Below are 13,856 nucleotides of genomic sequence, written 5' to 3' on the forward strand. Positions count from 1 at the left end.
CTAAAGCGTTTTCGCAGGATTATTTTATCCGTCAAGTATTTGTCTTCGACATTGAATGTGTGTTACCTTAGTCTTCCATGTATAATGCAAAGTCCTGTTAATACCTTTCCTCCTGCTCATACTTCTCCCAACAGAGACATACAGCTTCCTTTACCAATCTCAGTCTAGTTTTCTCTTTTGGAAAAGGCTGAGAAGTATTTGGTAGAGAGCCAAAGAACAGGGTTTGTTTCCTTTGATATACAATTGGCACTTCCTTCAAATCAGCTAATGTTTTTTTTTTTTTTCCTACTGAACCATATACCGTAAATGTAGAGAATAAATCTGGTAAACACTGAGGAAACGGCAGCTGCTTTGTGGTCCACGCTAAGCAGAAATATATATCTTAATGTTGAAATTTTGCAATTGCATCCATTCCAGTCTGAAAGTTGTCTTATATTTTTCACTGTCATCTTCCTTAAAGATCAACATTTTTCTTGCATGAGCGGAAAGCAATAGAAAAACAGGATGTCTGGAATATCCATAATTTAGTCCAAGACAATAGCTCTGCCTTATCATAGAAGGACATAATACTGTAGTTAATAAAAAAAATATTAAGAGAAAACCTACACTGGATTGTGGGAAAGTTGGAAGTGGTTTTTTTATTGGTTTTAAGATTTTGTCTTACTGTTACCTTATATCTCTTCCTTATTACTACAGAAGGGTATTTACAATTATTCCTAAAATTTTCCTGCTAGAAAAACCCAAAGGACAGAGAAATTATTTGATTTGTATCAAAATTTTCTCCTTTTCTGTGATTATAGATAGATTGTGGAGATGATCAGAGATGCCTGATACCACGTCAGTTTAATTTGGTTGCAGCTGTCATTTCTTCCTGTCTGTTTGTCCTTGATAATCACCGTAGCATCCCATTGTTTGTCCAAAGAGTTCAGAATAGTTTATTTTTCATGCAACTACTCTTATGCAATAAGTTAGACTGAGATGTACTGATTGACCAAAAGTCACTTGTTGAGCTTCAAGATTGACCAAAACTTATGCTGAGACATGTTATGTTAACACCCAACTTAACAGAGCAAATAATAGAGCAACAATGGGTGATTTCTCCCTTAAAACCATGAATGTTAGTTGACTGTGACAGTTCTTGTTTCAGGCTAAGTGCCAGGGTCTTCTTGGAAGATTAGCTGAGTAGCTGCAATAGCTTTCTGTCTTTGAGGCAAAATTGAATGTGTTGGCTTTTGCAAATATTTTTTTTTGTTTAGTTCTGGGGTATATTCAAAGATTAATGCATGTGTTCTTTTACTAAGAGATAATTTCCTTCTCTAGATGTCATTCTCTTCAATTTTCTTTGTAAGATGCAAACAGCCACCTCAGGATGGCATGACTTTATTCACACATTATTTGAATTGGTTTTATTGAAAAAAAAAAACCCATAGCTGGCTTGGCTCATGCAAGACAACATAGCAATAAAACACAGGGAATGCGTTCAATGCAACGTGCTGAACTAAGATCAGTAATTGTATAGCTAAGCACAGTGTATTCAGTGCTTTTCATAGTTAAATAGTTTTAATCTCTTACTGATTATCTTATAACTGTTTTGAAAGGATTGTGTTAGTCATACTTCAATGCAAGGAAAGCTAATCTGCAGGTTCCGTGCACTTCCATGTGTTTGCTTTGATTCTTAAAATAATCAGAATGTGTGTGTGTGTTTTAATTCTTATTGCAAAACAGCAACAAGATTCTAGCACCACAAAATTTAAGAAAAAAATATTTAAATGATTGTCACATTTCATATTGTGCATCCATTTGGAGATGAATATTTCTAATAGCTCATGTCAAGATTGTTTTTGTTTAAATCTTTTTATGTAACAATTCTGCTTTAAGGGTAACAAAATCAATCCAGCCTATCACCCTTCTGTGGCTTGTCATTTACTTCAATTGTGTAAATGTTTAGCCGGTTTCTTCTAGTACTTTGTAATACAATTCCATCGTGGCCCTTAGTTTTGGCATCAAGTTATATCCACTGCTGATTCCTCCGTACTTTTTCAGTTTTTCATCTTCCATTTTCTTTCACGCATCAGAATAGAATAGCTAACATTTAATCAAGAATTTATGCACGCTTATCATTCTTTGCAGTACATACGATGCATTTTTTAAAAATCTGTTGCTAAAAAAAAGGGAAATAATTCTATTTACATATTTTATGATGCGGCTAAAAATGGAGTGCAGGATAGTAGGTGGAGAATTTTCTGAATTTCTTTGCTGCTGTTTCGTGGCCAGCTGGATGCAAGGCAACTGAAAGGCTTCTTGTCAATTCCCCACTGTTTGTCCTACTGCTGAAACATCTGAATCTGTTTCCATCTTGTTTTGGTCAAACCATGAAGCGCCAAATCAACTTCATTCATTCTATATTCATTCTAGAATAGGTTGGTGGAATCTTTAGATCTCAGTGTTCTTGTTTTGAGCTTGAAAGAAAACATTTCTGCATAACTTAACCACCGTGTTATGGATTTAACAACTGAAATGATTCACTGAACAGCTGTGGCAAGGAAGGTCGTAAAATAAGGGAAAACTCACTGAACCACAGTCTCGGTTTGCAACAGAAATTTTGGGCTCAATAGTGGTCCTAAGTCAAGGGCTACTTGTACGGTCTTGTGAAGGTGGCCAAAAGGGCAAAAGCTGGTAGAGCTTTCTCTGACCAGAGAGTTGGAAGGTATTCTTGTGGAGGCTGAAGTGTTGGATTGCAACAGTTGATGGATGCAACAGTTGAGAGTCTAACTCAGGGTCTTCAAACTTGGCAACTTTAAGACTTATGGACTTCAGCCAGGGGAATTCTGGGAGTTGAAGTCCATAAGTCTTAAAGTTGCCAAGTTTGAAGACCTCTGGTCTAACTGGTGTCTGTTCCACCCCTGCTGCAAGTCTTCTCAGGAGGTTCTGGCAAGCAGGTTGGGCTTCAGTTGTTGGCATGGTTAGATTCCTACTTAGATTGTCCTGCTCTGGAGCTCATGTTGTCTTTGGTTTACCTGGGTGAGCTATGAGATCAGATGACGTGTGACCTTGCAGAGTGAGAAGTTCCATCCTTCATCCTTCTGGGCACTTAGTGAAGGGGGGACCTAAAGAAGAGGACTGACATTAAATAGTTTGGGGAATAGAAGGGAATATCAGGGATGGAAGGGACCTTGTAGGACATCCTCATCCAACTCCCTGCTCAAGCAGGTGACCCTAGACCTTTTTCTTTGGCAAAAACAACCCGGTGTGATGAAATGGCATTATGATATTGTTTGGGGCCTGGTTCTTCCAGTGGAGTTTGCCCATGGCTTAGGTAGCATTGGGTTTCTGGCAGCAATAAATATTTTGGTAATCCATATAACAAATAGGATTTCTGCTTAGCTATGTCATTTGTACTTTTGGCAGCAGTTGTTCTTACAATTGCTAGGGTTTTTTTTTTTTTTTGCAATAGAGTCAATACAGGTCGTCCTTGAGTTAGGACCACAGCTGGGCCCAAAATTCATGTTGCTAAATGAAACATTAGATAATAATGATGATGATGATGATGTTGGAAGGGACCTTGGAGGTCATCTAGTCCAACCCCCTGCTCGGGCAGGAAACCCTATAGTACCATTTCAGACAAATGGCTGTCCAGTCTCTTCTTAAAAACTTCCAGTGTTGGAGCATTCACCGCTTCTGAAGGCAGGTTGTTCCACTGGTTAATTGTTCTCACTGTTAGGAAGTTTCTCCTTAGTTCTAGGTTGCTTCTCTCCTTGGTTAGTTTCCATCCATTGCTTCTTGTCCTGCCTTCAGGTGCTTTGGAGAATAGCTTGACTCCCTCTTCTTTGGGGCAGCCCCTGAGATACTGGAAGACTGCTATCATGTCCCCCCTCCTCCTCCTTCTCTTCATTAAATTAAACATGCCCAATTCCAGCAACCGTTCTTCGTATGTTTCAGCCTCCAGTACCCTGATCCTCTTTGTTGCTCTTCTCTGTATTCTTTCTAGAGTCTTAACATCTAGTTAAGTGAGTTTGCTTCATTTTATGACTTTCCTTGCCATAGTTGTTAAGTGAATCATTTCATTTGCCATGTTAATAACATGGCTGTTATGTGAATCTGGTTTCCCCATTGACTGCTTGTCAGAAGGTCATAAAAGGGGATTGTATGACCCTGGGACATTGCAACTGTCATAAGTACGAACCAGTTGCCAAGCATCTGAATTTTGATCACGTGACCACGGGGATGCTGCAACGATTGTAAGTGTGAAAAACGGTCGTAAGTCCCTTTTTTCAGTGTCGTAACTTCAAACAGCCACTAAATGAATTGTTGTAATTTGAGGACTATTTGTACTAAGAGCAGCAATCTCCAGTGACTTTCTCAATACCTTAATAAACGGGTAGATTTCGCAGCATTGTGCTAGATGCAGATGTTTGGCATTGTAACACGGCTGAACTCTTTGACATAATTGTAACTTAAATAGTTGATGTTCAAAGTTTTTAAAAGATTAGTTACAGTTCTCCAGCATGATGACTGAAGAATCCACCAATGGTTATTTCAGTCCTCCTGACCAATCAGACTATGTTGTCAAGTTGTCATGCCCCTCTTTGACCGGGACCTCCCAGTTTCATCTTAGTTTTTCACCCATGAGGACGTGATAACTCCATCATGTTCACAGGCCCCAACTGATTCCCACCCATAGGGACTCCTGGAGCTTTGGTACGACCCATTGGTGGATTCTTCAGCCATCATGCTGGAGAAGGAGCGTTGGCTTACCTGAATGCCTGTTCTCAGCATGATGATGAAGAATCCATGCCCTCCCTTCTAGTGGTTAATTAGGTAAGGGTTGGGGGCCTGTTCCCTTTCTTGTTTTTTGGGGGGGGGATACCTGCTTGTCATTGGCTACGCCGTCGATGAAACTAGGAGATCCTGGTCAAAGAGGGGCATGACAACTTGACAACTTAGTCTGATTGGGCAGGAAGACTGAAATAACCCATTGGTGGATTCTTCATCATCATGCTGAGAACAGGCGTTCAGGTAAGCCAATGCTCCTTTCCTAATAATTTGTGTTTGTTCTTAGGCCTCGCTGACTTGGCCTCTGCAAGAAGTGGACAGAGTTACAGCCCAACTTCCTTTCGAGTTATTTTCTGTTGCCAAGGAAAAATTAGCACAGCATACAAAAGGCTTTGAAAAAAATAAGGAAATGAGTCGCCTTTCCTTATATTAAAAAACTGGCTTCTGTTTTGACTTTTTATCCTAACTGTAGCTATATATGATGAAGTTTTTTCCTTTTTGTATTGTGTCTTAATATTATGGCATAGCTGCAGGTTGAAATCCTCCAGAAATACATTCAATCCTTACATGTGTTCGTTTCTGTGTTTGTTTGTTTTTATTAAACAAGATTACTGTATATAGCTGCCCAACTCACATTTAGGTGACTTCAAGAAGCTTACAAAATTTCAAAATTCCATATATAAAAGTCTTTGCTGATGGAGGTATACTAGCTAATTCTGAATTGAAAAATAAATTTGTGTACTTCTAGGTAGAGAAGTCGTACATTTCTTACTTTTGGATAAAGCAGTGGTTCTCAACCTTTTTAATGCCATGACCCCCCAACCGGTCGTAGGTCAAGGACTACTCAACCAGTCGTAAGTCGAGGACTACTCAACTGATGCAGCACCATTTGCAGAATGGGACTTTTGGCGGGCTCAGCAGGGCAGAGACAGCCTGGACAATTCCTATTGGCTTTTGAAAGCCAATAGAATTAGACTCTATTCAAGAGAGTCTATTCTATTGGCTTTCAAAAGCCAATAGAAGAAAAGGGAGTAGCACAGCTAAGGAAAAGGAATATATTTATATTTTTCTTTCTGGAAAAACGAGAATACCATTCTGTGGGGATTGTTTTTAATATACTTTAGCAGCAAGATTACTTATTTTGTTAATTGGATGCTTTTGTTTTTAATACCTTAATATTATTTTGATTTGAATGTACCGTACTCTTTTTTTTTTTAAGGAAGAGAATAAAGGTATTGTACATAGATTCCCAGTTCAAAATATTTTGCAACCATTGCTAAAAAGAGAGATAAAGTCTTGCTTACAAAATTTTATTTTCCTACTGTAAATCAGATCCAGGGGTAAACATTAACATGTAACTGGAAACTGATAAAAAGTAGATTGCACAGAAAATAAAATTCTCCTTTCTGTTGATCTGGAACGCTTATAAAATTGTGGATGCTATAAACATGTGGCTCTCCCTTATTCCTCTTTCTCCATGTCCCTGACTCACCCCATAGGTGTGGTAGAGAGAATAGCGCTGTCCCAAAGAGTCCAAGTTTTTTGCTGGAGACAAGCCAGCTAGTATTCTTGTCCCGTTTCCAGGTTGAACTCTAAGGGCTGTTGCAAAGAACATTGATGACTGAGATTGCCTTTGGCTTATGATGCATTCACAAGCGTTAATAGCACCAGACAAGAGCATCTGTAATAATTATGCTAGTTGGGTTTCAGTGATGTGTTTGTGCATATATACATGTTGATCAGAACAATGTCTTCTCTGTTGTTGTTAGTTGCGAAGTCGTGTCTGACCCATCGCGACCTCATGGACAACGTTCCTCCAGGTCTTCCTGTCCTCTACTATCTTCTGGAGTCCCTTGAAGCTCACGCCTCCTGCTTCAGGGACTCCACCCAGCCACCTCATTCTCTGTCGTCCCCTTCTTCTCTTGCCCTCCATCTTTCCCAGTATCAGGCTCTTCTCCAGTGAGTCCTTCCTTCTCATTAGGTGGCCAAAGTACTTGAGTTTCAACTTCAGGATCTGGCCTTCTAAAGAGCAGTCGGGGTTGATTTCCTCTAGGACTGACCGCTTTGATTGCCTTGCAGTCCAGGGGACTCGCAGGAATCTTCTCCAGCACCATAGTTCAAAGGCCTCCATTCTTTGTCACTCAGCCTTTCTTATGGTCCAACTTTCACATCCATACATTGCAACTGGGAAAACCATGGCCTTGCCATGGAGAAGGAAATGGCAACCCACTCCAGTATCTTTGCCACGAAAACCCCATGGACAGTCTTCTCTGTACATTGGCTTTAATATTTGTGGTGCCGAGCTGTGTGTGTGTAGGAGAAATAACGCCGGCCTAAGTGTTTGTCTATTGCAGAATGTGACTCTTATGAAGCCACACTGGAGAGACTGTATATTGTTGCCCATAAAAACATTTGTATCTTAGAGATTCTCTATCCTAATCACCAAAACATCAGATGATAATCATCTGTGTTGTGTACACACACTACCGAGAGTCCTTGACTTAGGACTACAGTTGAGCCAAAAAATTTCCGTTGCTAAGCAAGACAGTCGTTCAGCGAGTTTTGCCCCATTGTATGTCCTTTCTTCACCTCTGGGACATGCAGCCGTCATAAGTACATGCCAGTTGCAAGCCTCTGAATTTTGATCACGTGACCCTGGGGGATGCTGCGACGGTTGCAAGTGTGAAAAGCGGTCCTAAGTCACTTTTTTTTAGAGCCGTTGTGACTTTGAACAGTTGTGATGAGGGTTGCCTGTACACAGTCTCACTATCTGAGCAGTAAACGTATCCTGGATCCGATTAAACATTTAATTTTAAGGATTGATGCCAGCTAGTATTGAGCTCTCTAAAGAATGCAGCCGTTATAACTGTGGGACAGAGTTCCCATCTTGTCAAGTAATAAATCCCTTTTCTCTGTTGCCAGTTCTTCAGTTGAAGCTACAGCAAAGGCGCACAAGAGAGCAGCTGGTGGACCAGGGAATCATGCCACGTAAGGCTAATTTTATTTTCTGAAGCTTGCGTAACCTTGAGTGCTTAGATGTCTTATTAAAGATGAAAGGGAATAGATGATAATATTCAGTCCCCAGCCAAATTTAAAGGCAGGGTGACAACTCTGTAAATACGACTTCTGCTAATATCTGAAAATGAAAGGAAATTGATAGAAAATATATTACCTTATTAAACCCGGAATTCATTACAATTAAATTATGAGCAATTGGAAATTAAATAAGGGGGAAATGATTTATAATAATTTAATCTGGTATGCAGAAATGAGACTCTAATTTTTTGTGTCTGGACGAAGCAAGAGGATCAAGACTCGACAGATTAAAGACAAACCCTGGGTTTGTTTTCTGCTGTCCTCTTGAGTGGAGGTTCCCTTCTCTTGTACCCTAAAGTTGGTGAACTAAGTTTCCTGTGGCTTCATTTTTTTCCAAGCATGTTCTGCAAGGGTATGCAGATGTATTTGCCACTCGTCTCTTGCTGTGATTGAGTGCAAGGATTCACTATTTTTTATTAGCCAACATAGTTGGCTAATAGTTGTGTTTCTTTGCTTTTCATGTATCATGCAAGCGCCATCTTGTTTACCTTGTGCTGTCATAGCTGAGGTTTGCCTGAGAAAAATATGGCTGTAATGGTAACAGATCCATGAATACGTCAGGCTATATCATGGCATTAAACAAGCTGCCCTAATTTGCTTCCCGTCTCATGTTGGACCTTGAGTTGAAAGAGATGCCAAAAAGAGTATCTTAATACTCTAGGGCAGGGGTGTCCAACCTTGGCAACTTTAGGACTGGTGGAGCTCAACTCCCAACATTCATGGCTGGCTGGGGAATTCTGGGAATTGAAGTCCAAAGGTCTTAAACGTTGCCAAGGTTGGACACCCTTGCTTTAGGGCCTTCAGTGACCACCTAACGAGGAAAAAAAATATTACTGGGATTGTTTATCTTGGTCTGGCTTGAAAACTCTAGGAAATAGCAGAACTTTGTTCGTTATTATTGGGCCTACTTGCCATTCTGCCAGGTTGCGTGGAAATTACTCACAATGGCCTTAGGATCCCGTCATTATCTGTTGTGCTATTTGTTTATATGGTGTAACTGTATTGCTGGGGTGTTTTTGTTTTTTGTTTTTGTTTCCAACCTAAAGCATACAGGAAATGCAATACTATTTTTTAAAAATACTTAGTAAGCAGAGTACAGAATATGAAAAGAGAGAATGAAGAAACTATGCCGGTGTTAATTATCCCTGTTCATTTGACACCAGGCTCCTGATGCAAGACAGATATTTTTACTATTACTACTATTATTATAGCTGTTACATAATTGGTCTACATATTAAGAGTAGTGTGAAAAGGCCATTTTCTGCTCATCTTTTAGCTAATACTCCATATTTATGAAGTTAATTAAAGTGTTTGGAATCCAGCACAATGCAGCTAGGGCGATTTTATTACAGCTACTGTCAGCCAATCTTTCTGTACAGGTCAGTTAGCATCCTACTAAGCTAGCTGAAACAAACCTACTTGAATGTAAGATAATTCATATATGCCTTCATGATCTCCTGGCTTCATGACTCTTTTTCATTTCCTTCTTTTAGCTTTGAAGAGCCCAGCTGTGTTTCATGAGCAAATAAAGAGTTTGGAAAGAGCCAGGGTGAGAAATCAAGTCGGAACATGATATTTCATTCTTTGCATATGCTTGTCTTGGGGGAAAGTGTTATACAAAGAGCTTTTGGAAATGAGGAGAAATTGTTACAGATTTTTGGAAAAGAAACTTGAGTTCTTTCTGTAATGAAATTGAGGGAGAACTGATTCAAACCATTCAAACATCAGCAACAGCTTGAATAACCACATATTCCTACAAACACTTTCAAAATTAGTTAAACTAATCCTTGCGATGAGACAATATATACTCTCTAGTAAGGTGTGCTTCATACCTGGCCGTTGAAGTATTGCATTTGGAAGCCAATAATTATTCATGATATATTTAATTATTAACTCTCAGAATTCTTTTTGGCAAAGGCCGTTATAGTAATTATCTATTTCTTCAACTAAAGATAAAGAATTGAAATTATTTGTTAAATAGTTAAAACCAGGCCATCTTCTCTCATAGTTCTAAACTTGAGAAGTCAAAGTATAAGTTTAAATTATCATCTGAATTTTCAAAACTTAATTGATGAGGATACAAAAGTGCTACACAATTGTCTTCACTTTTTTCTTGAAGGGCAATCTCTTTGTTTTATTACATTTGCTTAGAAACCAAGAGAAATAGGGAAATAGCTTGGTGATTTATTATTAAAAACAAATTTAAAAACACCCATAGGTATATGGACATTTTTTAATGTTCATAATGTTTTAGACTGTGTTTTGATACTTGTAATATATTGTAAGCTTTTGTGAACAAGTAATGCAGGTTAAGTGAAAAAACAACTCACATTTCCTCTGATAGATACATTAATACAGCTTAAAGTACTCAATATAAATGCTCAGAAAAATAAACTACATTATAAGGAAAAATGACAACTGTTTTAAAATTCAAAGTCTGTTCAATAATATCCCTGTGGTTGCATCTGTGGCAGATTTGGTAAGAATTTCAGATTATAGACTAATTAGCATTCTACTTCTGTATAAAGATAGAATTCTGATTGTGTTATTGCTTTGAAAAGTAGAAGCACGTGATCTGTAAGAATAAGTTTCTTGTTCTTGAATGCAGCGAAATTTGGAATATAAAATTTGAAGTGGTTCAGTTTTCATTTTACACCTTGCGGAATGGATGATCAAGAACCTGAATTTTTGGATGATTTAAAATAAATAAATAGTAAACATAGTTTTGTTATATCGGGCAACATCTTGCAAAGCATTGTCAGATAATGAAATTGCTGTCAGACAGTGCTTTGCGGTTTCCATCAATGTCAGCAAAACGGGGACTATTTTGTGCTTATTACCAGTTAAATGTAGTGTGAATATTTTTATCTGTTTTCTTCCAGACTGAAAACTTTCTGAAACATAAAATACGCAGTAGGCCTGATCGATCAGAATTAGTCAGGATGCATATTCTTGAAGGTGAGAAATCCCCTTTGATTTCCTATTTCCTGATTAAATTTCTGAATAGATAAATGAAACTTCTCAGCAAAAAACGCAAGGCTGCCTTTTTACCATATGTTTTCCCACATTACCAACCCCAACAACAGGTTTTAAAAAGTGTGACTTTCTACACCAGGGGTCTTCAAACTTGGCCCTTTTATGACTTGTGGACTTCAACTCCCAGAATTCCTCAGCCAGGCACGCATGCCTGGCTGAGGAATTCTGGGAGTGGAAGTCCACAAGTCATAAAAGGGCCATGTTTGAGGACCCCTGTTCTACACCAACTAAACGGCAGTGGGTATATCCAAGCACAATATGGTTTGTTGGACTTTGGTTTAATATGTTGTGCGTGTGAATTTAATTATTACAGGTTATAAGCTGAAGGTTATAGTTCACCTTATTGTCAGAACCAAGCTCAGCAAGTGAGAACTGGATTTAAAACCCAGATTTAAAACAATTTCTTGCCTTCATCTGGGATGCAAAATGTTACAAGTTTAACTAAGTAGGATTAAAACGTAGTTCATTGGAGCTGTGATTTTTACATAGAAAGTGTCTCACTTCAGATTTGTTCTGTCTGCTGTAATAGGGAAGCTCTGGAGTGTTCTCTTATTCTCTTTTTCTAGTTCTACACTATCTGCTTTACTATCTCCATTACAACTTTAGATAAACATGCACTAAACATTGAAGGTAGAATTTATGTAGCATTTCAGAGTTTTTTAACCGTTGTAGTCCTTTTCCCCCAGAAACGTTTGCAGAACCCTCTCTCCAGGCTACTCAGATGAAGTTAAAGAGGGCGCGACTTGCAGATGACTTAAACGAGAAGATCGCTCAGAGGCCGGGCCCTATGGAACTGGTGGAGAAGAATATTCTCCCTGTAGACTCCAGCGTCAAAGAAGCCATTATAGGCAAGTAGGACCGCCAGGTCTATTGTTGCCAGAAATCATAGATCGTGAAAATCTGAAGCCTGAAGTGTTGCAATACCCATCATAAATGGGCCTTTGTGTTATTGTGACACTTCCTCTAGAGAGCATTCTTGGTGTGTCACTCAAGAGAGCAGTCTATTAAGACTGGAAACATAAATAAAAATAGACGAATGGAAAAGGAAAAAAGAATACGCAAATGTGTGTGTATGTCTCTGCGTGTGTCTGTCTAACATAATTTTTTTTTTTTTGTATTTCAACAAAGTATTCATTTTGGAATTGTATGGAAGAATATTGTTCAGCTTTTCTAGTGCACTGGTGGAAGTGATTCTACGATTCTAAATCGTAGGCAGTGAGTGAACACGTACCATCTGGATGGTTTTCCCCTGTAAAAGAATCATCTATTCTACTCCATCACCTTGGCTTGATAAAGCCATTGTCTTTTTCTAAAAAGAGATAACAAAAAGAAAAATCAGAAACAATCTATATGTGAAGATCTATGGATTAGAATAAAAGCAATTGGGAACACAAGCCTATACTTCCAGTTGTACAATAATCACTGTACAATACGTTCTCTGCTTACAACCACTTATTTAGTAACCACTCAGAGTGACAATGGCACTGGAAAAAAGTGACCAATGACCAATCTTCACAGCGTCCCCATGGTGCCATGATCAAAATTCAGGCCCTTGGCAAGTATTTATGATGGCTGCAGCATCCTTGGGGTCAACGCGATTGCTATTTGCACTCCCCCAGTTAGCTTCTGACAAGCAGAGTCGATGAGAGAAGCCGGATTCGTGAGTAATTGTGATTCACTTAACCCTGGCGAGGAAGTTTGCAAAAACGGGCTTGACTCATTTAGCAACCGCCTTGCTTAGCAACAAAAATCCTGGTCACGATTGTGCTTGTAAGCTGAGGACCACCCGTATTCGCCCGTGTCTCCTCTCTCTGTAATGACTTAACTAAAAGAAGAATCCTTGTCTTTTCTTAGCGGTTGGTCAGGAGAACTATCCTCAAGCTGTGGATGATTTCTCGTTTGACGAAGATAGCAGTGATGCTTTATCTCCCGATCAGCCTGGTAGTCAGGAGTCCCAAGGGTCAACCGCTTCCCCCGGAGAGCCCAAAGCGAAAGAAGTACCCTCGCCAGTCACCCCAGCTTCTTCCGCCACACAGGTACGCTGCCAGCCATTTGAAATGTTGCTGTCTTCTGATATGAACCAAGCAGTTTCTCTCCCGCTAATACAGGGGTGTCAAACTCAATTTCATTGAGGGCTGCATCAGCACTGCGGTTGCCCTCGGGGGGAGGGTGGTGTGTGTGTGGCCAGGGTGGGTGCGGCCTACTGGGTGGATGTGGCCAGTCTACATTGTTCGCATCAGGGGGGCCTGTGGGGGCCTGGGCAGGAGTGGGACAGATCTGTGGGTCTCTGGCAGAAGGGGGTGGGACCGGGGCAAGCGCCAAGGCATGGTCCATTTCTTCATTCCTCAGAAAGGGTGACACCTCCCCAGCATGCATCCAGGGGGCGGGGCCGACACGGCAGGGGCCGGTCCCTTGCTGTTTCCAGACAGTCTTGTGGAGCTAGGACTGAATGTGTTTCAGCATAGATGGCCACCACAAAATTGTACATTGGCTCCTGACCGGCCTGGGCCAGGGCCAAGGCAGCGGGGGCCGTCCCCTCACTGTTTCCAGAATGGCTTCGTGGGCCACATGAAACCACTTTGCGGGCCGCATCCGGCCCCCGGGCCTTGTGTTTGACATGTCTGCACTAATAGCTGTGTCTTTCTAGCTTCGGATTCAAATATTACCCATTTTTATATCCTCATATCCCCCTCCAGAGAAAAGTCAGAGGTCCAGTTGGACACTTTTGTCACAAATAAAGAAAGAGCTAATCAAATCAGAAAGATGGCTTGTTTATGGTTGAGCATAATTAGCCTTCCAACCTATGTGGGAACAGCATTCAATACTTCATTATGCCAATTTGTTGAAATAGGCTGTTTCCTATGCCTGAATTTTTTCTACCCATTTTATAATAACGTCTTTAGTATTGAGAGTAAAATACCTTCTCAATCATCATTTCTCTGTCCTTACAA

At 39.9% G+C, this 13,856-nt stretch overlaps 1 protein-coding gene across 3 annotated transcripts in view; it reads left to right on the top strand.

Annotated features, from left to right (window-relative positions):
* The window catches only part of MRTFB (myocardin related transcription factor B), a 76,197-nt gene that overhangs the window by 37,645 nt on the left and 24,696 nt on the right, over nucleotides 1-13,856 (top strand). For all 3 annotated transcript variants that reach the window (XM_039360350.1, XM_039360348.1, XM_039360349.1), the window contains 5 exons: nucleotides 7,696-7,761; nucleotides 9,363-9,418; nucleotides 10,752-10,827; nucleotides 11,592-11,753; nucleotides 12,760-12,941. In XM_039360350.1, coding sequence (XP_039216284.1) covers nucleotides 7,696-7,761; nucleotides 9,363-9,418; nucleotides 10,752-10,827; nucleotides 11,592-11,753; nucleotides 12,760-12,941 — 542 coding nt within the window. The remainder of the gene's footprint in view (nucleotides 1-7,695; nucleotides 7,762-9,362; nucleotides 9,419-10,751; nucleotides 10,828-11,591; nucleotides 11,754-12,759; nucleotides 12,942-13,856) is intronic.

Source organism: Crotalus tigris, unplaced genomic scaffold (genome assembly GCF_016545835.1).
Source record: "Crotalus tigris isolate CLP2741 ecotype Arizona unplaced genomic scaffold, ASM1654583v1 scf7180000019173.45859301935:6455823, whole genome shotgun sequence".
Classification (NCBI taxonomy): Eukaryota; Metazoa; Chordata; class Lepidosauria; order Squamata; family Viperidae; genus Crotalus; species Crotalus tigris.